Source organism: Dasypus novemcinctus, chromosome 9, assembly GCF_030445035.2.
Source record: "Dasypus novemcinctus isolate mDasNov1 chromosome 9, mDasNov1.1.hap2, whole genome shotgun sequence".
Lineage (NCBI taxonomy): Eukaryota > Metazoa > Chordata > Mammalia > Cingulata > Dasypodidae > Dasypus > Dasypus novemcinctus.
Genome location: NC_080681.1, coordinates 107354467 through 107379918, shown reverse-complemented (window position 1 = coordinate 107379918; position 25452 = coordinate 107354467). Strand labels below are relative to the sequence as shown.

The 25452-nt window shown below is 39.4% G+C and overlaps 1 protein-coding gene across 1 annotated transcript; it reads right to left on the bottom strand.

Moving 5' to 3' along the window:
* RPA2 (replication protein A2) lies at positions 1-24355 on the bottom strand. The gene is made up of 9 exons (XM_004455707.3): positions 24218-24355; positions 23851-23957; positions 19739-19840; positions 19501-19614; positions 15114-15188; positions 14514-14630; positions 2049-2159; positions 1766-1860; positions 1-669 (listed from the first exon to the last, which is right to left on the bottom strand). Exons 1-9 carry the CDS (start codon positions 24225-24227, stop codon positions 585-587), a joined length of 816 nt encoding a protein of 271 aa, XP_004455764.1. The 5' UTR covers positions 24228-24355; the 3' UTR covers positions 1-584.
* Between the last annotated feature and the right edge of the window lie 1097 nt (positions 24356-25452).

The following is a 25452-nucleotide window of genomic DNA, read 5'->3' as shown; positions in this document are numbered from 1 at the left end:
TGCAATAAGGAAACTATTTTATTAAACAAATGGATGTACTTATGTTATACAAAACAGTAACATTTTTTCCTCTCCTCTGCCCTGTTCCAAAGGCCACCATCCAGAACCTCATATTTCACATCAACACACTCTCCGGCTGCAGTCATGACAAGTCTGGAGGAAGGTACACTTCTGAAAGTAACTCCACAAAACCAAAGTAGGAAACAAAACCAGACAGAGGTTAGCAGGTCTCTTGGTTAGCTCTCTGCCGATAGGCCCTAGTCCTGATCATCTTATGCTAACAGAAACATTTTAGGAACAGAAGCTCCTGAGCTTTTATTTATGTAATATTGCCCAACTCTCTTGATAGTGTCTCTTCCAATTTCATCTATCCTGATGTAACTAGCTTATTCATTTCTTCTTTAAAAAATTCAACCCTGGTTTACATTCCCATTAATTGCCTATCTCTCTCAGAGCTAAAAAAAAAGCAACGAAGTAAGTTTCAAAAGGATGTTAGTTGAGACCTTTTATAGACAAACTCTACTTCCTAGAAGTCAACTGGCCAAACACATGAACAGTTGGAGTCAGACTGAAAATAGATCCAGTTATTCTGCATCTGTGGATTTAAAATGATCATCATCCACAGTGGAATAGATATGTCCCTCGTTGCTAAGAAAATCCACAGCTTGCCTAGAAAGAAAGAAAAAGTCTCATTTTCAAGCCAATGGGAAAGAATGAAAACTGCCTTTTGGATATGGTCAAATATACAAACTTCACTCATCTCCCCACTTTCTATCTCAGCTAAGAAGAATTCACAGCCACTTTGCTCATAAAAGGCTTTCACAGGGAGAAATACCAATAAAATTGCAAAACTAAAGTTATCCAGAGATAAGGTCTATTGTGCTGCCTTGGAACCCTCTCCCTAAATTGTGTAACGGCAAGAATATAGTTGCACTTAAAAAAAGTTAAACAGGGGTCCAAAGCTATGGTCCAGCTTGCATGTGAAAACTCCTCCAGTAAACAGCTTTCTTTAAGTATCTCCCCACCCTCACCTTTTAGCTCTCCAGAGATGTTGCAGAAAGAAAGATCTTTCAAAAAATGGTGACAGCTTCAAACCCTTCAAGGCCTTCAGTGCCAGTAACTTAATAATAACAGCTGAGAATTTATAAAGCACTATGTGCCAGTGATTCTATATCTCACCATCACAGCAACTCTGAGTTAGGAATTACCCTTATTTTACAGGACAGGAACTAGAATGAAATCTGAGCATTTCTTTTCTATCTAGGCCAAGAATAACAATTGTTTTACAATAATAACTATCAACAGGACCATAACAGTCTGTTTGATTAGTCATTATATTGGAATCAGGTGGTTGCTTGTCTAACATAGAATTGGGACAAGGGTGTTGAAAAGACTAATGGTTTCAGGTCCCGGTAGCCTACTGCACCCATCTCCACAATAGGCCCAGGTACCACCAGAGGAACCATATCATCTGAAGTCCAGAAGCAATGGACTTCACTCCTCCAGACTAAATCCCATGAAAGGTATCAGATCAGTTTTTGCTCAAAACTGTACATAACGGGTATCCAAGTTTTTGTTAAATACAATAACCATCTTTGTGATTCCCTTTCCTACTTTTCCATGGCTGACCAACTTCTCTTCTGACAATGAGGCGACAGTCAACGAGAGGTGTATTTTTTCAATTCACTTCTCATCACCAGGAAACGCTGATGAGGTGAAGCAGGTACAATTCTGGAGCCCTAGCTCATGGGAACCATGTACTTACTTGATTGAGGCTACAGTCATGTGTGGTAGCTGGTTCTTGAGATCATGAAAGTTCAATCCTTCAGGTCTTGGGCAAGCTTTAATCAAATTCAGCACCTCAAGAATCAAATCAGAGACAGATTTTAGCAACTACCAAAGTAGCTCCTCTCTGCAAACCCGGGGTCCCTTTGTAGGAAGGAAACTGAGCTGGGTACTTAAAAACATCCTTACTCTCATTAAGGAAGTAACAAAATTTAGGATTGTCTATGTTTTGCATTTCTGGCGACATTCTGTTGAGAGTTTACCTGGTTTTGGGCCGCAGAAAGGCCATTTGCTGTCATGAAGCTATTCCCACCGAAGTTCCCTGCTTCACCCATTCCTTTATTGCTGATGATAAGTGCTCTCCCTGCTGAAGACTGAATTAAAAAAGAAGTTGACAACATTAGAAAATTTACCAAGTTAAACAAAGTATTTGCTACTTCAAATAGCTTGTTAATAAACAATTTACAAAAACACAATTTAAGCAAAGACTTCTTCCAATGATTTCTTACATTGCAAGGGACATCTATTATCAATGAGCATTTCATACGAAGATAAAATAAACATCTGAAGTACATAATACCAAGAAAGGTGACTCCCGGCTCCTTTTCTCTGTGAAGTGGGAGAGCAGCCAGAGGAAAGTAGCACTGAAAGCAAATTACCTAGAGATGTGCTATAATGGTGTCCTTGGGGCTCAATCACTCAAGCATTTATTGAATGCTAACTAGGTATGAAGCATTATAGGAAAGAGAGAAAAGTAGCCAGCACCACTCCTCTTTCCTCTGACCATCAAATTTCCTAAAATAAGACTGTAACCACCCTTTTATTTTTTCCTTAATCATTCCTCAGTCTACCCCTATTTAGATACTCCTCAAATAAACCTCTGAAATGGTTCTCACCAAGTTCACTAATGACTTTTCTAGCTGATACTTCCAAGTCTCTCTCAATCTTCATATCTGACCTTTTAGTAGCCACTGCTGACCTCTCTTTTGAAAATGTGCTCCTCCTTAAGCTTTCTTTTTAAGATTTTACCTTATTATTTTATTTATTCCTCCCCCTTCCCTCAGATGGTTCTCATCTGTTTGCTGATTGGCTCATTGTTTGCTCGCCTTTTCCAGGAGGCACTGGGAACTGACCCTGGGACCTCCCACATGAGAGGTGAATGCCCAATGGCCTGAGCCACATCCGCTCCCCGCGAGGCTGTGGCATCTGCTGGCTTGTGGCAGGAGGAGGGGTCTAGTTGCCTTGTGGTGGGAGGCAGCATCTGCTTGTCTTCTTTTGGGAGATATCAGGACCCTAACCCAGGACCTCCCATGAGGTAGGTGGGTGCCCAAGTGGCTGAGCCACATCCACTTACCTCCCTAGGCTTCTTTTTTTTTTTTTTTTTGGTGCCAAAATCTGGGATTGAATTCCTAGGCTTCCTGACACACTTCTGGTTCTCCACTTCCCTCTTAAAACTAGACCTTCTCAATATCAGCCTTTTCTACCTGTATCATAAAGGATTTCATCCCAGACCTTCTCCTAGCCCACAAATTCTTATTCCCAGCCATCTAATGGATACCTCCACCTAGACAACTCACACTTTGAAATAAAGTAAAATTTATTATACTTTCTTCCCCAAACCTGCTTGCCCTGCTTTATTTCATCTCAGCTAGTAAACCCAAATCCAATTAGATCTGTCATCTGTGAGGCTCCATTCTCTCATCTTCCACAAATTGTCACCATAGCCTATTAATATTATCTTCAGTGCAGCTCAAGTCACCCTCACCCCACCTCCTAGTCTCCTGATTGGTACCAGTCTTTTTTTTTTTTTCTTGTTGTTGTGTCAGCTCTCCATGTGTGCAGTGCCATTCTTGGGCAGGTTGCACTTTCTTTCGCGCTGGGCAGCTCTCCTTACGGGGCGCATTCCTCACGTGTGGGGCTCCCCTATGTGGGGGACACCCCTGCGTAGCAGGGCACTCCTTGCACACACCAGTACTGCGCATGGGCCAGCTCCACACTGGTCAAGGAGGCCTGGGGTTTGAACCGCGGACCTCCCATGTGGTAGGTGGACGCCCTATCCATTAGGCCAAGTCTGCTTCCCTGGTACCAGTCTTTACTCTCGTATATTCCAATCAACCTTCCACACTGTCACACAGTAATAACCTCTTCTGTTTAAAAGCTTTCAGTGGCTCCCCCTACCTGTGGAAAAAACACAAAACTCCTAGTTACTTCAAGACCTACCACAACTAGACTGCAAAATCTGTGTTTTATCTTTGACTATTTATTCTCAACTCACTTTACTCCCCAGCTCCCTGGACTTTTTGCTATCCTCAAACATGCTTCTGACCTGAAAAAGCTGTTTACTGTCTGGAATGCAACTCCCTGTCGGCCTGGTAAACACTCTACTCATCCTTTGAAGCCCAATTCAAATGCCAGGGCCTTTGTAAAGCCTCCCCTGACTTTCCTCAAGTTAACTTAGTTATGTTTCTCCTTCTTGGCTCTCACAGCACTAGGCCCAAACTCTATCATAACACCTACTGCATTGTTTGTATGTCAAGTCCCTTCATCTTTGCATAGTGCTTGGAAGATAATACATGCTTTGCTTAATTCACTGAACTGAGTAAGAATGACAAAGGATCAAATATGTTAAGTACCCATTAACGATATACTGTGGAAGTTATAGAAGAGATTAAATTCCATTCAATCAGGAAATTCATTCATTCAACAAATATTCATTAAATGTTTTCTGCTTCAAGGGGGTCAAAAAAAAACACATAGTCTGCTGGTTTCAAGTTTTCAAGATTACGGTGAAACATAATCTTAGACTTTATAATCCAGTAATAACTGAACTGAATGCTGTTCCTTACCTATCTTTGCTGAAATGATTAACCCCTGTTTGAGGTAGTCCCAATTCAAATATCTTTTATGATCTGGTTTAGGCATCTAGGGGCCTTTCTGATGTCCAGGCCAGGACAGGAAACCCTTCTTTGCGGTTCCATGGCATACAGTGCTTGCCACTTATCACTGCTTAAATTATAAGAAACCAAATTACTTAATGCAAACTCTTTAGGGAAAGGATCACCCTATTTTTTTTTTAATGAATTTTATTATTGAACGACTTTATTATTTTACATGCAATTCATATTTTTGTTTGTTTTGTTTTTAGGAGGTACCGGGATCAAATCCGAGACCCCATACACGGGAAGCAGGCACTCAACCGTGTGAGCTACATCTGCTCCTCCCCTTATTTATTCCTCAATGTAATTTTTCTATATTCGTGATTCTACTCTCTATCCTCCCATTTTTACTTTAAAACCATTTCTTTCACATATTTGATACATATAATAAAATAAACACCCTAATCCTGTTCTGTTAATCTATTTTTCTCTTGATTCTTCACCAAACCTTCTCCTTTGAAGATCAAGACCTCTGCATTTCCAAATCCAACAGGAGACTTCTCCATCATCTTACTTGACTTCTAGGCAGTGTCTATAGTCAATCTCTACTCCTCCTTCATCACACATTCTTTTCCTGACTTCCATAGAATCACATTTCCTGTTTCTTCTCCTGCTTAACTGGCAGCTTCTTAAGACTTTCACTAGCTCCTATTCTGCTTCCAGAATTCAAAAGGTTAAATGTGCCCCAGAGTTTAGTCCTCTGACCTAACTCCCTAGTCATCTGACCTCATCCAAGGCTATAAATATGACCTATACACTAATGACTCCCCAAGTTCTATCTTGGTCCAAACTTCTCCCCCGAGTGTCAGTCTGAAATATTCAACTGTCCACTAAGTTCTCCTTGCTGCATCTCACATTTGATAAGTCCAAAACAAGACTCTTGATTTCATCGTACAAACCTACTCTTTCATTTAATTGCCAAAGTCCCAAACCTATGAGTCGTTTTTTTAAAAAGCAGTTTTATTGAGATATAATCATACAATCTTTCCAAAGTGCACAATCAGTGTTATACAGACCACCATAAAAAATTTTAGAATAATTTCATTACTCCAAAAAAACCCACTCCACATCCCTTAGCAGTCACCTCTCAATCCCTCTATCCTTCCCCAGCCCTACATAACCACTAACTTGATTCCATCTTTATAAACTGATTTATATTTATATTTTATATAAATGAAATCAAACAATATGTAGTACTTTATCTGGTTCTTTAACTTAGTATAATATGGGTGTGTGGATGTGTTTTTCTTTTCTTTTTTTTTTTGCCTGATATTAACATCTTATAACATTAACATACATTGGTTCAGTTTCAAAGAAAAAGTCTTATTCAGTGTTACCCATACTAAAATTTCACATGAGGTTTTACTACGCTAGACAGTCCCATGTTACATTTTTCCAAAGACTAACACACAACCTTTTTACCAATTCTGTACAATTTAACCCCCAGCTCTCTATTCTCTAACCTCATTCTATTTTCTGGGACCCATATTCTAGTAATTAACTCCATAAGTTTACATAATTTATTTAGATCATAATAGTGCAACCATACAGTATTTATCCTTTTGTGTTTGGCTTGCTTCACTCAACATAATATCCTCCAAGTTCATCATGTTGTCACATACTTCAAGACTTATTTCTTCTTATGGGTGCATAATATTCCATCATGTGAATATACCACAGTTCATCCATTCATCAGCTGATGGACACCTAGGTTGTTTCCATCGTTTGTCAATTGTGAATAACACTGCTATGCACATCAGGGTGCAGATGTCTGTTCATGTCCTTGCTCTCAGTTTTTCTGGGTATATACCCAGTAGCAGTATTGCTGGATCACGTGGCAAATCTATATTCAACTTCCTGAGGAACCGCCAAACAACCCTCCACAGTGGCTGTACCATTCTACATTTCCTCCAACAATGAATAAGCATTTCTACCTCTCCATATCCTAACACTTATAGTTTACTGTCTTTTTATAGTGTCCATTTTAATAGGTGTGAAATGATATCTCATTGTAGTTTTAATTTGCATTTCCCTAATCACTAGTGATGCTGTGCATTTTTGCTGTGTTTTTTTCGCCATTTATATTTCGTCTTTGGACAAATGTCTATTCAAGTCTTTTGCCCATTTTTTAACTGGGTCATTTGTCTTTGAGTTGTAACATCTTTTCATATATCATGGATGTTAAACCCTTATCAGATATGTGATTTCCAAATATTTTCTCCCATTTAGTAGGCCCTTTTAACCCTTTTGATGAAGGCCTTTGAAGTACAAGTGTTTAATTTCGAGGACCCACTTATCTATTTTTTCTTTTGCTACTCTTGCTTTGGATATAAGATCCAAGAAACCCCACCTACTACAAAATTTTAAAGATGTTTCCCTATATTTTCTTCTTGTCGTTTTAAAGTCCTGGCTTTTATATTTAGGTCTCTGATCCATTTTGAGTTGATTCCTGTATAGGGAGTCAGATAGGGTCTTCTTTCATTCTTTTGGTTTTGGTTATCCAGTTCTCCCAGCACTATTTGTCGAAGAGACTGTTCTGTCCCAGTAACATGGACATGGTAGGTTTGTAAAAAAACAACAACAGTTGGCTGTATTGATGAGGGATTATTTCTGTATTCTCAGTTCTGTTCCACTGATCAATGTGTCTATCTTTAAGCGTTCCTTACCCAGGTCAGCTAATAGGGAGGTGAAGATGGTTAACCACCACACCAAGGAACCGAGAGTGCCTACAACTACAAGCAGGAAAATTGCATCCATCATCCATGTGGAATCTAAGCCCCCTCTCTATGTAGAAGGGGAGTGGACATCACCATCCCAGGGTCCACAGGATGGAGGAATAAAATAATGATTAGAGTAGACTTACTGATATTCTACTATGGAACTATTGTGACTAGTAATGGAACTCTGCTGAGGCTCAGGGCCCAGCTGGCACTTGGCCAGCCCAGAGATTCAAGTCTCCTGAGTATACATTAACTCTAGCACCAACCACAGGTTCAGTAAATGACAGAAGAGGCATGTGTAGAAAGGTCACATCTGAGTCCAACTCCATCACACTCAGGAAGACAAATTCCAAAGTAAGGCCAACTGACATGGCACTGAACTCCAGAGCCATCTGCTCTGACCATACAACCTGTGGGTCTCTGTCTTGTAGTATCTTTATCTGGATTTGTTATTAGGGTGATGTTGGCTTCATAAAATGTGTTTAGTAACTTTCCTTCCTCTTCAATTTTTTGGGAGTTTAAATAGGATTAGTGTTAATTCTTTTCAAAATGCTTGGTAGAATTCACCTGTGAAGCCATCTGGTCCTCAACTTTTCTTTTTATGGGAGATTTTTGATAACTGATTCAATTTCTAAATGTATTTGGTTTGTTAAGTTCTTGTAGACTCAGTGTAGGTTGTTTGTGCATTTCTAAGAATTTGCCATTTCATCTAGGTAATCGAGGTTGATGGCAAAGTTTCTCATAATATTCTCTTATGATACGTTTTATTTCTTTGGGGTCCAATTGTAACTTCCTCCCTCTCATTTTGGATTTTGTTTATTTGCATCTTCTCTTTTATTATTATTAAAAAGCTAGTTTAGCTAAGGGTTTGTCAATTTTATTGATCTTCTCAAAGAACTAGCTTTTGGTTTTGCTGATTTTTGTTGTTGTTCTTAATTTCATTTATTTCTGCTCTAATCTTATTTCCTTCTTTCTGCTTGTGTTGGGAATGGTTTGCTGTTCTTTTTCTAGTTTCTCCAGTTGTTCAGTTAGAGCTTTGACTTTAGCTTTCTTCTTTTTTGATCTCTGCCTTAAGGTGTTTTTTTTTTTCTTTTCTGAGGTACAGAGGCCAAGGATTGAACCTGGAACCTTGCAAGTGGGAAGCCAGCGATCAACCACTGAGCCACATCATCAGCTCCTCTGAGTTGGTTTTTGTTTGCTTGCTTGTTAGGAGGCACTGGGAACCAAAACTGGGACCTCCCATGTGGAAAGCAGGCGCTCAATCACTTGAGGCAAACTGGCTCCCCTTTTTTTAATACAGATGTTTAGGCCTATAAATTTCCTTCTCAGCACTGTCTTTGCTATATCCCATGTTTTGATAAGTTGTGTTCTCATTTTCAATTGTCTCAATATATTTACTAATTTCACTTCCAATTTCTTCTTTGACCCACTGATTGTTTAGGAGTATATTGTTTGGGCTCCACACATTTGGGATTTTCCCAACATTTATTTTTATTTATCCCCCCTGCTTGCAGCTTGCTCACTGTCTACTCTGTGACCATTCCCTGTGCGTTCTTCTGTGTCTGCTTGTCTCCCTTTGTTGTATCACCTTGCTGTGCCAGCTCTCTGCGGGCTCAGGCTGTCAGCTCTCTGCGGGTGTGGGCCAGCTTGCCTTCACAAGGAGCCCTGGGAAGCGAACCCAGGGCCTCCCACATGGCAGATGGGAGCCCAATCAGTTGAGTCACATCTGCCTCCCTCAATCTTTTTATATTTACTTAGATCTGCCTTGTGACTAACAGGTGGTCTATCTTTTAGAAATACCCATGAGCACTTGAGAAGAATGTATAACCTGCTGATTTTGGATGCAACTTTCTGTATACACCTGTTAGGTCTAGCTTGTTTATCATATTGTTCAATTTGTTTCCTTGTTGATCTTCTGTCTAGTTCTATCAAATGATGTGAGTGGTAAGTTGAAGTGTCCAACTATTATTGTAGAGATGTCTATTTTTCCCTTCAGTTTTGCCAGTTTGCCTCATGTACTTTGGGACACACTGGTTAGTTGCATAGATATTTATGGCTGTTATTTCTTCCTAGTGGATTGTCCCTTTTATTGATATAAAATGGCCTTTTGTATCATTAACTTTCTTTTGCAATTTAAAGTCTGTTTAGTCTTATATTAGTATAGATACCCCTGCTCTTTTTGGTTACTGCTTGCATGGAGCATCTTTTTCTGACCTTCCACTTTGAGCCAGTTTGTATCCCTGGGTATAGGTGAGTCTCTTGGAGACAGCATATAGACGGCTCATGTTTTCTTATCCTGTCAGTCAGTCTACAAGTTTTAATTCATTCAATGATATTACTGTAAATGCATTATTTACTTCTACCATTTTATTGTTTAGTTTTCATATATCATCTTATCTTCACCTGTCATTTACATTTTTGGTTACCCTTTATGCTATTTTTGCCTTCTGAGCTTTCCTCCAAGTGTCTCTCTCCTGTTTTCTTTCGGGCTATATGGCTCCCTGTAATATTTCCTGCAAAGGCGGATTCTTTTTACGAACTCTCTTAATTTTTTAAACTCACCTTCATATTTAAAGTGCAATTTTTCAGGATAAAGAATTATTGGCTGGCAATTTTTCTCTTTTAGTATCCTAATTATATGATACCAAATCTTCTTGCCTCCATGATTTCTGTTGGGAAATCCACAGTAAGTCTTAATGGGTGTAACTTGGTATGTGATGGTTTTCCTCTCCCCTGCTACTCTAAGAAATTTTTCTTTATCTTTGGCATTTGACATTCTGAGTATTATGGGTCTTGAAGTAGGCGTATTTGGATTTATTCTGATTGGGATATGCTGAACTTCTTGGACATGTAAATTCATTTCTTTCATGAAAGTTGAGAAATTTTCAACTATTATTCCTCAAATACTTTCTGCCCCTTTTCCCTTCTTTATTCCTGCTAGAACTCACATGACACTATATTGTTGTACTTTGTTTTATAATTCAATTCCCTTAGCCCCTGATCAATTTTTTCCATTCTTTTCTGTTTCCCTCTCATTTCAATTTCAGCTGTTCTGTGTTCTGTATCACTTATTCTTTCTTCTATCATTTTGAGTCTGCTGTTGTATGTCTCTAACATGTTTTGTTTGTTTGCGTTGAAGAAGTACAGGGGATTGAACCCAGGACCTTGTAATGGGAAGCAGGTGCTCAACCACTGAGCTACATCTACTACTCCATGAGAGCTGGTTTTTTATTTGTTTTTAGGAGGTCCTGGGGATTGAACCTGGTACCTTGCGTAAGGGAAGGAGGTGCACAACCACTTGAGCTACATCCACTCCCTCCAGTGTGTTTTTGATCTCGCCTATCATGTTTCATTCCCATGAGCTGTTGTTTTTCTATTCATGTTTTCAAATTCTTCTTTGTGCTTGCTCAGTGTCGTCTTGATATCCTTTATCTCCTTAGCCATATTACCTTTCAACTCTTTGATTTTTGAAATTTGTATGCATTTCCTTGATTAGTTTTCTCAAATTCTGTGTCTCAATTGGGGGACTTGTAATAGTACTTTTCATGGGCCATTTCTTCCATTTCCTTTTTCATTTTTAGTAGTTACCAGGGAAACTGAACTCAGGACCTTGTATATGCAAAGCATGCTGAACCACTGAACCACACCCACTCTGCTCCCCACCCCCACTTTTTAGCATTCTAATTTTTTGCTGATGCTGAAGGTGACTTTATTCTGATGTTCAGTTTCTCTCTCTTTTGTAAGGATTTAGTGGCAGGAGGCTGTGTGTTACTGCCATTGTTTTATTCTTGGTTCATCTTGTTCTAGGTCATTAGGATTGTCCCTGTTATTCCTCAAATCTGAGCCCTGAACCCAGGAATGGGTGGCAGATTGCTTCCAAGGGCCTTGTGGAGGGTGAAAAGGCTGGAAAAATCTCTTATTTACCTTTAATTTCATTATGTGCACTTCCACAGTTGGCCAGCAGATGGTGCTCTTTGACAGCCCTCTCAGTTCAGAGCCAGGACAGATTGCATTCACTGCCAACAGGGACTACTGGATCAGTGTGATAGAGGCTCCTGCCTGGAAGCTAAGAGCCTCTTTGGCAGTTTGAGATTATTTATGAATCCCAAAAAGAGAAAGATTATGTTGTAAACTAATCTATTAGTCTGAGTGTGATATACCCTTTGAGTGTATTAGATTCAGCTGAGATGTCTTTGATTAAATTACCTGTTAAGATCAGGGCTTTGATTCAACCATGTCAGTGAGTGACTCAGGTTGACTCCCTGTCCTTGGTGGGCTGGTAAAAATGGACACTCACTCAAGACACATGAGAAGAGTACTTTGTCATGTGTCAGGAAAATGGCTCAAACAGCTAAGGCTCTGGGGAGAGATGAGTCATTTGTCTGATAAGTTTGCAGCTGAAGAGAACAGAGCAGCTGAGCAGTTGAGAAGGCCCTAAAAGAAATGAGCCCTACACCAGAGATGAGCGACCATCTTGCTTACCATGTGGCAACTGACGTTGGTGAGAAAGCAGCCTTGAGCTGGACTCTTTAGGGCCTTGTAACTGTAAGCTTTAACCAAAATAAATAACTTTTATAAAAGCCAACAGATTTCTGGTACTTGGCATCAGCACCCCTTTGCCTGACTAATATAGCCTCCTAAATCAAACTTTCTCAGAGGTAGAGAAGGTGGTTGAGAGTTAGGTCTCTTCAGTCCTGTGTCAGCTCCTAGGGCAAACAATGGTGTGGCCCCTCCAGCCTGGAAAGGCTCATGGGACACAGTAGACCAAATCTGTTGGCCAAAAGCTCAATCAGCCTTAGGCTGCGTCCCTCTCTCTCCCTTTTCTTGGGGACATGGATCCCTGCAGCCCCGTCTGTAGCTGCCAGCCTGAGGCTGGAGAATTCAAAATTGTCTGCTCTTTGGATGGGGAAGGGTACTAGCAGCTGCAGCTGCACTGTCTACTCATGGTCTTTCTGTCCAGATTTTTTTCCTATGCCCCTCTCTCTTCTGGGTGGTGTCCAGTCTTCCCCTGTATCACAAACCCGTACAATTTTTTTTCCCAGGCCATTTCTGCCGGTTCTTTAGCTATTTTTCTGGGAGACAAGCAACTCCTATGTTTTTCTAATCTGCCATCTTCCTGGAAGTGTAGAGTCATTTTCTGAACCCTCCTTTTTCTCTGTATCCTGTATCTAATTCAGCAATAAGTCCTATCAATTCTACCTTCAAAATAATCATAATTCACTCACTTCTTATCCCAGATGCTGTTACCATTTACTGAATTACTTTGAGTGGTGACTTGTATTATTCTCCAGAAACTACAGTGAATTTTTGAAAGATCTTTTAAAAAGGTTAATTAGTTGAGGTCATACCCTGATCAAAACCTCCCAAAGATTTAGCATCCATTAGAATTAAGTCCATCCTTACCATTGCCTACAAAGCCCTACATGACTCAGTATTTGTTCCTTGCCTACTTCTTCTATCTCTTTTCTTGTTGCTCACTTCACTTAGAGATATACTGGTCTTTCTGCAGGTCTCAGCTATGCCAAGCTTGCTACAGCCTCATGGTTTTTGCACTTCCTATTCTCTCTGTGTAGCAGTTTGTTATTACTGATGAATTCCAAAAAGAAATATTGGATTATATTTGTAAACTGATCTTTTCCTCTGGGCATACTAGATTATATTGGATTCAGAGGTTTACTTGATTAAGTGATCAGGTAAACCTCTTGTGCCAGTAGGGCACTCAGTCCCCACGCCTTGTTGGGTGGGAACTCACAGATAAAAGACATGGCAAAGGACAGAGTTGGAGGGTTTTTGATTTTGGAGTTTTGATGTTGAAGTTTGATGCTGAAGCCTTAAGCTGGAGCCCCAGGAAGAGAGGAACCCTTAAGCTTGGAAAGAAGTCAGCCCTGGGAAGAGAGGAACCCAGGAAGCCTGGACTCTCGCAGACGTTGGCAGCCATCTTGCTCCAACACGTGAAAACAGACTTTGATGAGGGAAGTAACTTATGCTTTATGGCCTGTTATCTGTAAGCTCCTACCCCAAATAAATATCCTTTATAAAAACCAACCAATTTCTGGTATTTTCCATTAGCACCCTTTTGGCTGACTAATACACTATTCCCCCAAGTATTTGCATTGCTTGTTTACCTCATTTTACCCATGTCACTGTTCAAATGTCACCTCCCAAGAGGCTTTTTCTGCCACCCTACCTAAAATTTTACCATCCGTTACTCTCTTCCCCTACCTTATTTTATTTCAGAGGACCTGAAACTACCCAAAATTATACATTTGTTTCCTTGTTTATTGTCTGTTTCTCCTTGAGAATGTAAGTTTGAGGGCAGAAACTTTTATCCTGTTCACTGCTATAATTCAAGGACCTAGAGTAACTACTGGCACATAGGAGGCTCAATAAATATTTTTCAAATGAAAGAACCAATGAACAAATTTGTCTCTGTATCCCCACTGCTTAACAAAGTGCTTGGCCCATAGCAGGAAGCAATAGTATTTATTATTAATGGCTCATCAGTCTCCAATATCTTCTACTATAAGCAATTCTCTACCCTGCCACCAGAATCAACTGAAGACTTTCTAATACTAGAATCAACAAACCCTTTATGTCTTCCTAGGTGAACCGGCCAAATTGAATTCATACAACAGAAAATTAAAACTTCAGTACAAACCAGAAAAATGAAATAGAGTGCATAAATTTTTCCTATTTAGTCAATAGTTTGGAGACAAGCAGCAAAATTTCAACCTACCCTGGTTTTTTCTCTGAATATAAATGGACAATCCTAGAGCTAAGAGTTTTTTTCTGTGTCAACATAATTTTGTGTCAACACCTAAAGACTGTTTAGGCCTTAGCATCTAGGCCAATAGGGTCATTTCAAGGAGCTGGTAATTCTTAGAGAAACACTGACTGCTTCACCTGGAATAAAACAGAATAGCAAATCTCATAGAGAAAATGTTTTGAGGACTGTCTGATGCCTTTCTTCTGCCTCAACCTTTAAAAATGTTAAGGAAATTAAAGCCAGAGCATAGAAGCAGTCTATATTTTTCTAGGGAAGAGAGAAAAGTACTAGAGTGAAGCTGCTCACCTGGTTATGGCATTTGCTCAGTGTCATGTGTGCATTGACTACTTCCAGAATGTGTGTGGTGAACTCATTCATATCCTCCAGAGGCATGATCTTAAAGGCTACCAGGCTTTTTTTGTTCTATTAAAATTAAGAGAAAAATGTGAATTAAAAAAATAAGCACATTCAAGTCAATTTTTCAAGTCAAACTATCTAGTTATTTTCTTGGTAATAACATTTTGCCAATATGGAAAAAAATATGTTATGTACTTCATAATTTTAACTCAGTTTAATCCAATATATAGTTACTAATGTGGGAACAAACAAAAGCAGCTCAGAGATTTTCGATGACTTGCCCCAAGTTATACAACCAAGCAGAGTTTCCAACTCCAAACTCAAGTGTCCCCCCTTGTACACTAGAGCTGGGAATTGCAGACAGAAATCCTGTTCTTTCTTTACCATTCTGTTAGTGTTATATTAAACTGAAAGTCAGTTATTTCCTTTGGAGAAGAGAATAAAATAACACCAATATCACTCCTATTAAATAGGAAGACTTAGTTAAATTTTAATTATCCAGAAACTGCTTGATGCAAATATATTTTATTCACTTTATTCTAACTGTACCTGAAAAGATCTCAGGTGGCCAGCCACTTTCACATAAGTTTCCGGGGGAACCACAGTATTTTCACCGCTTGTGTCCTAACAGATAAATAGACAATCTTATCACTAAGTTTTTAATGCTGTTGGTAAATATCAATTATGTACAGAAAAAGAAAGTTATAAAGTAGAAGAGCTAAATAATCCTAATATGGCACTAACTAGTTTGCCCTGCCTTTGGATTTTACTTTTTTATAAAATCAGAAATGTGAATAAAAATATCTCTAAAGATAATTTCCAGTTCCAAAGCTCTATTTTATGCACTTCATTAAAAAGCAAATAATTTTGGTACTTTCATTCAATGCTCTTAAGTACAATCTTTTTATTGGACATACTTACCAGCTAGCAATTCTTCTTTCAGGAATTTAAGGAAATACTTAAGAATATGCATTAAGAGACACCTGTAAGAATATTCATTATAGCACAGTTCTGAATACTAGAAAATTTAAAACAACCTAAATATCCAACAATAAATGTGCCTTAATATAATGGGGTACTCCAAAGCCATTGCAAATGATATTGTAGAAACCCTATTTATTGTCTGGGAAGACCGGCATAACACATGGAAAAAACTTTAAAAATGTATACATGGGATGATCCTATGTAGGTTAAAATATACACCAAAATGTTAACAGTGGTTAATTAGGATAATTACAAATGATTTTAGTATTTCTCTAGAATATGCATGTATTATTTACAAGGAAAAGTTTAGGAAAGAAAATACGTGTATTTAAAAATAAACACCACACATGGATGGAGATACCATGATCTGGAGATCGTCAACGTGTTTTGCATTTCACCCCACCTATTATTTTGCATAGCTGAATCTATACCACATATGAATCTTTGTAGTCCTATGTGGGACATTTTAAAACCATCTGGGAAAAGGCAAGTTGGATCTCTACTTCCCTCCTTTTACCAAAATAGTTTCCAAATGGACCAAAGATTTAATTATTTAAAAAATAAGTCATAAATAGAAAACAAGGAAATTTAAAAAATAATTTGGGACCAGGGAAAGTTTCCAAAGTTAAAAGACAAACTATAGAAATGATATGCATAATTATGATAAGAGGTTAATATTTATCAAGCTCCTACAAAAAATAAATATACACTCTCGAAGGTGGGGAGGCAGTGAGGGAATCAAAGGACTTAAAGCGACAATTTCCAAAGAACCACAACAAACATTAAACATGCTAAAAAACCCAATCTCCTAAAATCAAAGAAATAAAAATAAAAGGTGAAAAAAACCCTCACTGACAAGACTTTTTTTTTTAATTGTCATACTGGCAAAAATTTAAGATCCACAAAACCCACTCAAGAAAGGGCATGGAAGGCTGGGCACCCTCACACAATACTGAAGTGTAAATTGGTACCTTTATGGAACCAAGCAAAAATGTAAACTGTAAATGTAAGTTATGAAAACATGTAGAAAATATGAAATTTATGTTTTCCCTCAGAAAACTTTCTTTTAGGAATCACTGTAAGGAGATTATCTCATAATCATGAAGAAATGTATACACAAAGATATTCATTGGGGCACTGTCTATAATAGCTAATTATTGGAAACAAGCTGTATATTCCTTGATTGAGTCTACTGTTAAATAAAGGATAATGTAGAGTTCCTCACAAAGGAATAGAGTGTAACTAAAAATGATATAAATCCCAGATGCTTTTTAAATAGTTTTAAAATGTATTACAAATAAGCAGGGTACATTTTGTAGCACCATGCAGTATTACGCATCTGTAGTGTCTATCTTCCCACTTCATGGCAGGGACAGCTTCTTTTCCATTCTTTGTATATTTTGAACTAACTACAGTGTGGTTTGGAATAGGTTCTCCAATATTATCTGTTGAATGACTTTTTCTCTATTTTTCTGAGTGGAAGTAAAAAATAATATATAACTATCAAGTTATTTCTCAAAAGACTGACTTGTGTTTTTTGAAGTGAAACCAGCATACAAAGTTTTTCTTTATTATCCAAATGTTTTTAAAATAAACATATTTTTGAAACGACCAAAAACAAACAAACAAACAAAAAACAAAAAAACAAGAGGACTTCTCAAATTAAAACAAAAACACGAACGTTAAAAAGAATAGTCTCTGGCAGTATGTTTTCTCCATATCCAAGCTGCTCTGCAAAAACGGGGTACTACTATACTTACTATTATGTATGATGCTTATGTTCTCTCAAAAATACCTACGCAGGCATTTCTACTAATTTCCAGTATTTAATAAAGGTACCAATAGCTTATTTAATAATCCCCTATTGCTAGCATTTTGAGTATGACAATTTTTCAGTATTATTTATAATGTTATGATCAACATTCTTATAGCTAAATCTTTACACATGTCTAATTATTTCCTTAATGTGAATTAAGGAGTAACTAGCAGTGGAGATGCCAGTTCAACACTTTTATGACTGATGATTTTTTTTAATGGGAAAACCATTTATGAAGCTATTAATAGTTATTTGGAATTCTAACAAATGTAACTAGCTATCAGGTTATTGGCTTTTTTTTAATATAATAAACTTTACCTTTAAAGAGGTTTTAGATTACAGAAAAGTTACATTGAAAGTATAAGGGATTCCCATATACCCTGCCTCTCAGGTTATTGGCTTTTGAATATCAGCCCCTAAGACCTATTCAATATAAATGTTTTACAGGTCAGTATTAAAAGGTTAAAACGATTTCTTAATTGTCAGCCTCAAAAGTTCTTTAGAGTTGAAGCTTACTAAATACCACAGTTGATGAAAATCTGGTGAAGCATAGATCTTTTTTCTTAAGGTTTTGCTATTAATCCACATGGTATTTTTTTTTAAAGGATTTATTTTTCATCTATTTCTCTCCCATTCCCCGCCATTGTCTGCTCTCTGTGTCCATTCACTGCACGTTCTTGTGTCTGCCTGTATTCTTGTCAGCAGCACTGGGAATCTTATCTCTTTTTTGTTGCGACATCTTGCGGCATCAGCCCACTGTGTGTGTGGTGCCACTCCTGGGCAGGCTGCACTTTTTTCACGCAGGGTGGCTCTCCTTACAGGGCACATTCCTTGCATGTGGGACTCCCCTACGCGGGAGACACCCCTGCATGGCAGGCCACTTCTTGCACGCATCAGCACTGCGCATGGGCCAGCTCACCACAATGGGTCGGGAGGCCCTGGGTTTGAACCCTGGACCTCCCATGTGGCAGGTGGACACACCATCAATTGAGCCAAATCTGCTTCCCCAAGCTCTTGTTTTATTTTTGCAATTTCTCTCCTTGCTTTTCTTGGTAACTGCTATTTTGAAACTTATCCTATTTACTTGGTTAAGTGTAGTTGGTAGAGAAATAACTATTATTGATGACTCTGATAGAGGCTGATTTTTGAGAAAGGTAATCCAATGTATACTCATTCCATAAGTGTAGGATGGTACCTGCTTTCCTAGGTACTTCAATAAGTATATACTAAATGCTAGGCACTGTGCCAGCTGCTGCTCTCACCAGAAACAGACATTTCTTTTTTTTATTTTCCAATTTAGTAAGATGAAGACGACCTATCTCAATTTTTATCAAATCTGCTTCTGTTAACTGGCAAGGCTGAACACTGTTGCTGACACCTGAATTTCGTCTCTCATGAATTATCTGTGCATCTTCTTTGCCCATTTTTCTAAGATAACAGTTGCTTTTTTTGGCTTTATGAGAGTTATTAATTGAAATAAAAAATGTTTGTGAGAGGGGAGCAGATGTGGCTCAAGCAGTTGAGAACATGCTTCTCACATGGGAAGTCCTAGGTTCAGTTCCCAGTGCTTCCTAAAAAACCCCTAAAAAACAAACAAGCAAACGAACAAAAAAACTAACTCAGGGGAGCCGATGTGGGTCAGTGGTGAGCACCAGCTTCCCACATATGAGGTCCCAGGTTCAATCCCCAGCCCTGACACCTCCAAAACAAAAAGCTTGTTACATATTTTCCCCATTCATTTAAACAGTATTTATGCAGGACCCATGGTGTAAGTGGCACTGTTCTAGGAGCTGGGGATACAGTGTGGAATTTACTTTCTAGTATTGTCTATCACTCGCCTTTTAACTTTAAGTATTTTGAGAAGTACAGAAGGTTTTAAACTTTATGTATTTGAATCTAGTAACCTCATTTTAGGGTTTCTGCTTTGATGTCTTGTTTATATATTATTATTTTTTAGGAGGTATGAGGATTAAACTCAGGACCTTGTACATGGGAAGCAAGTGTTCAACCACTGAGCTACATCCACTCATCAGTATAATATTTTTATAAGGAAAATCTTTAAAAGTAAAACTAAAAAAGTTCGACATCTCCAAAGTCCCAAAGTATCCCAACATTAATTAAAAAACAACTGCTTACATCTGTGTCAACCCACTGGCGAACATCCATGGGAGCAGCTGTCATGTCATCTATTTTGTAAACAATGTTGGTTGGAGCCTTCTCTGCATGCCTGATTATGCCCACGATAGTGACCTAGGTCAAAAGAAAAAAAATGTTTGGTTTTTCTGGAAACAAAGCAGCTTTTACATGTTTTTCGGTGAAGTCTTGTTTCACTTTTCAGATATTAAGTGGCTTCTGCACAAATTCTTTTACATACTTGTGATATCTCAACATTCCCAATTTTGAACACTTCATCAACCAGTGTGGCGGAAAGCAGCTGGGATATGGTACAAGGTACGATGTGCTGGGCCCGGGCTCTCTGGAAAGAAAATGTATACACAAATCTAATTGAGAAAGTAATAACTACCACTCATTTAACAACTGCTATTTGCCAAGCACTTACATGTATAGAACACTGACATTTCAAAAGAAAGCTCATCCTTGTTTCAGAGATGGAAACCAAGCTCATACAGCTAACAAATGCCCAACTTAGAATTCAAAGCCAGGTACGTCTGACTCCAAACCTTTTACTGAATGGCTAAGTTTGTGTTGAACTGTGGATTCACCACGAGTAGGCAAGAGTGGAAAAAACCTAAGGAAGCGTGACCTGCTGCCAGAACAGAGCTTTAAGAGGAAACTCCATCTTCAGGATGGGGGCAGGCTGGAAGTGGCTGTTAAAGCCACCGATGATACGGTATTTAGAAAGAATTTGAGAGGGGCGAGTTGCTCCAGGTTTTGTGATAAAATATAACAAAAAGTTAGAAGTATGGCTTCCTTTAGGACAGATTTCTGATAATTCGATGGAGCTCCTAGAGAAAATGGAATAACAGCTTTGCCACACTGGACATCTTAAAGGGAAGGGAGAGGATAGGGTGTGCAAAACAGTCTATTGAGAACACTGCAATCACATCCTGAAACAGCCTGTCAAGAGTGGATACTCTTGTCTAACACTGGCCAGGGGTAGTCTGGGTGATAGAAAGATGGATAAGATGGGGTAAGATATGTCCTCAAGGCACTCCTAATCTAGGGGAGACACAAATGTAAACAACAAATCTGATTTTGATGCACTGCATAATGAAATGTGCGACGGGCTCTCAGAAAAAATCACTAATTCTGCCTTAACGACTTCAAGGAACATTTTGGCTGGACATTGAGACATGACAGGTTTTTGTTTTGTTTTTATTTATTTATTTCTCTCCCCTCCCCTGCCCCACCCCCAGTTGTCTACTCTCTGTGTCCTTTCACTGTGTGTTCTTGTGTCTGCTTGTATTCTTGTCAGCAGCACCCAGAATCTGTGCCTCGTTTTGTCGCGTCATCTTGCTGCGTCAGCTCTCCTTGTGCGCAGTGCCACTTGTGGGCAGGCTGCGCTTTTTTCATGCAGGACAGCTTTCCTTGCGGGGGGCACTCCTTGTGCGTGGGGCTCCCCTACGCAGGGGACACCCGTGTGGCACAGTACTCCTTGAGCGCATCAGCACTGTGCATTGGCCAGCTCATCACAGAGGTCAGGAGGCCCTGGGTTTGAACCTTGGACGGCCCATGTGGTAGGCGGATGCCCTATCCGTTGGGCCAAATCTGCTTCCCACATAAGAGTTTGACAGTGAAAACACAGTGGGTTAGGAATGGGCATTGCAGACTGAGGGCAAATATCCACTCCCACAGATTCAGAGAAGAAATATGGACATGCCAGAAGAAGCATGGTGAATTAAAAATTAGAGTCTTTCTGTGAGAAATCAGCAGGAATAACTGTACTAAATGTACAAGAGGGAACATAGTAGACTCTTAGTCTTCATGGATTTAGCAGGCTAAGCTATGACTTGAAGATCCATGACATGGGCAATATATCACTTTGCTGAAGTATAATTTTGAATGATGAGTGTGGCCAGATTGATATGAGGTTTGGGAGTTAAGATTGTGGGCTCATTCACTGAGGAGCAGTGTGCTCTTGAAAACATTTTTCAACCCATCTGTACCTCAATTTTCTCATCTGTAATACTGGGAACGATAAAGTCATTATGAATATTTAAATAGAGTAATATGCTAAAGCACTTAAAAGACCGTCACATTGTAAGCATTTAATAAATGTTAGCAATTATTTAGTTATTGGTCTTCACTCCTCATTTCTACAATGCCTTTTATTAAGGGTATGAAGGAATCAACTATGTTTTTTTCAGCTTTACTTCACTGTACTTTACAGTTATATGCAAACATATATATTAGTATTTACAGATGTAGAATTTGCAAAGGTCCCAGGATTTATTCTCACAAAGAATCTATTATATTTTCACCTGCCACAGCTGAGATTTCCATTATATCTTCAGTATAAAAAAACTAACGGCCAGTATGGTTAACAGTGGCAAGAGCATGAGTTTTGGAGTCAAACAGTCCCACAGACTTGTGTTCAAATCCCAACTCCATGGTCCCACACATGCCACCACCTCTTCTGTAAAATGAGGGTATCTATCTTTGAAGTTATAGTAATAAACCAAACATCTAATTATATAAACAGCTAATACAAGATCTACATGTAATAGGTATTCAATAAATATTATTTCTCAAATAAAAGTTACATACAGGTAATCGATAAGGTTTTATACCTTCATTTTTTTCTCAAATCACTGATACGTTTTCTTTTAAATTAAGCATCCATTATGTGCTAGGTACTTACTGATCACAGAGTGTTTCTGGTTTGTTCCAAAGAGGTACACAGAGGATGTGTTAGCAAAAGTAGGTTTAATTTTGGGGGGAAAAAATACTATTTTCATAACTGACTACTGAACCACAGGGTACTATGACAGTACTATATGAAATCACCGCTTTTATATATTATAAAAATGGCCAGTATCAATTCAATCAAATATAACAGATTTATACTTGAGAAAACATTTTAAGCAGGAGCATTTATTTAATTTTCGATGAAAAAAGCATTAGATTTAGATCTGGGTTTGAGCTCCCAATTTATAACCATCATCCTCTAAAAAGCTGTCTCAAGATATAGCCCAAGCTAGGGTAATGAGAACCAATATTTATCTTGTTCTCTCCTTCATAACCTCAAAGACAAAGCTACAGGATAAGAGCCCCCTCTAATCTTTCTGGGGAAAAAAAAACTATGCTAGAAACTGTTCACCAAATTTTGGATTTGTTCAGCATTATGTGTGCAATGCTGGTTCCAATTACTTAATAGCTACATAAACTATTAAGTTCCTTAACTGAGCAGTTCCTCAATCTCTCTGAACTTCTGCTGTACAATGGAATAAAGAATAAGTACCTTACAAGATATGAAATAATTTATATGAAAAATATAAGGCAACGTTCTAATGAATGGGAATTATCAATGACTATTTTCCCACCATACAATCTGTTCATAAAATCATATCTGAATGACTCCTAAAAAGAAGCCAGATTAACTCTGCATTTACAGTTGTTTAACCTTATTTGTTTTGTTTTGTTTTAAAGGTGGTACCAGGGATTGACCCTGCGACTTCATACATGGAAGCAGGCTCTCAACCACCGAGCTACACCCACTCCCCTAACCTCATTTCCGAAAGAGGAGATAAGCATTTGGACAGCTTTTTACAGATCACTTTCCCATACATTACCTTATTCTTAAATTCTCAGAACCACCCTGTGATATGAATAGTATTAGTACTATTATACAGATGAGAAAAATTAAGGGCCACAAGTTCAAGTTGCTTTGCTAAGGTCCCACTGCTGGTTAAAAGGCAAAGTTGATTCTGGAGCCTATATCTTCTGGCTCCAAAGCCCATGCTCTTTTTAATAGTAATAACTCGGACCATTTTTTGAAACCAATTATGGAGCAAGCACTAGGCTAGGCACCTTGTATGTAGTATAATATTAAGTCTCCCAACAACCTTGGGAAGTATATACTATTAAACCCATTGAACAGGCGCAAAGCTGATTTCCAAGGAGGTCAAAAAACTTCCCTAAGGATATCCTGCAAGTAAAGTTTCAGAGCAATTATAGAACATTGATCTACTTGACTTCAAAGACCACCACACTATTTCCCCTCACTACATTTACTTTAAAGATTCTTGAGTAGATGAAGGTTATAAAATACAGTTCAGAGTTCTGCCATAAGACCTATTAGGTATTTTGATAAACTTCCAAATAAAGCCAAGGAAACAGTGCTTGCAAAGTTAGAGATTTCATTTTTTAAATTTACAGCATTTGATTAGAGGAAACACGGACAATAATCGAAAACTATCGAATAAATTGATGTTTATGCCCTTCCTTCGCTGAATAAATTTTTTCGTGGATGAGTTATAAGTTTCGGAACAGAATAAAATAAAACGAAATACTCATTCAACCTACTGATTTCTTCTCAGCTTGAGTAGGTGTCGGCGATCCAAAGCCCCCAGGGGACTGCGTGTAGCCACCCGGGCCCCCATAGGCGGAGCTGCCATAGTTTTCAAATCCACCTTGTTTTAAACAACAACAGTATTAGTATCTGTGGTGTTTCCCAAGCCACCGAAAACTCCACAGGCCCCCTCAGACCTCACCCCTCCCAATCTCAACATCTCCTCACCTTCCCCAGTCCCTGCTCCGCCCCCAAACGCCCCCATCTGAAGCTTCCGATCCTCCCCCACCCCCGCCGCCCCGCACCTTTCTGACCCCAGAGTCACACTCTTGCTAAATCCTCCTAGGGACTCTCCTCCTCCTTCGCCCCACCAATCATTACTATTCCACATCGTGCTCGCGATTCCCTCAGGACGGGGCCCAGTAGGCTCGGGTCTGGTGGGTCCGCTAGGAACTCAGGATCCCCGTGCCGCCACAGCGCTGTAGCTGCTTTTCCCTGGCGCCACAAACCCCTTCCCGCGAAGGGCGGAGCCAATCAGAGCCCAGGGCGTTTCTCCCTTTAGCCAATCAAACCTCACGATCCTACGCTTTCTTCCTGTCTTCCGGGAACGTGCTCCTGAAAACACGCTCTCTCATCACGGAGGGACCGGAAGCCTCTGCGGCCATCTTTATTAAGGGCAGCGCCTCGAGCGCTAGCGGAAGCAGGGAGGCGGGGAATGCTAATAGGGCAGCGGCGGAAGAAAACAAACAATAAAAATAGTACTTTCGCATGCCAAGGCTTGTAATCTCACCCCGACCAAGTGCTTTACGATTCGCCACTTTCTTTCTTTGGGGTCTACTTGTTCCTGCCACAGTGTCACTAATGAGACGACGGCTCTATGGAAAGCAAAGTGGTAGAATTCCAGCTTCCGCCTCCCACCCCGCGGTTCCGCAGCATTTTCCCGCGCCAGGGGCTCACAGTGGCAGCCTCACATCAGTTCATAAAGTTGCTTGTTCTTTCCCGTAAGGAGTCAAGTGCTCTCCTTTTATTGCCACCTCCTGGTCCTGATTACTCCAGCAAGTCTCTAAGACACCTACACACTCTTTCCCATGCCGGAGTTCCAAAGATCTTAGAGGAGGAAGCGTGTGGCTCCCGCAATTGTGCTCAGGCCTACCATATGGGAGGCCCCAGTTAGGTTCTGGTGCCTGTTGGAGAAGACAAGCAAGACCCTGAGCTGGTGTGGCTAGTTGACACAACAAGGTGATGCGGCAAGGAGACACAACAAAGCAGGAAACTGAGATGGCTCAAGTAATTGAGCACCTCTCCCACATGGAAGGTCCTAGGTTCGGTTCCTGGTGCCTCCTAAAGAGAAGACAAGCAGACACAGCACACAGTGAATGGACACAGAGAGCAGACAGCAAACGGAAACAACAAGGAGGGCAGGGGAATAAATAAATATTTAAAAAAAAGATCTTGGAAGCCAATGTCACTGTAACAGTTGAGCACCTGCCTGCCACACGGGAGGTCCCCTTTTGGTTCCTATGCCTCCTAAAAAAGACAAGCAACCAGATAATGCAACAAGGAGACACAATGAGGAGACACAAAAAAGCAGGGAGCAGATGTGGTTAAAGTGATTG

Bases quoted from the DNA above. Each gene is read 5' to 3' on its own strand.
- RPA2 (XM_004455707.3), bottom strand. The intron at 19,615-19,738 runs GTATGTAAAAGA...CTTTTGACCTAG, and splicing joins GGAATGTTGAGATATCACAA to GTCACTATCGTGGGCATAAT. The intron at 14,631-15,113 runs GTACAGTTAGAA...TAATTTTAATAG, and splicing joins GCCACCTGAGATCTTTTCAG to AACAAAAAAAGCCTGGTAGC.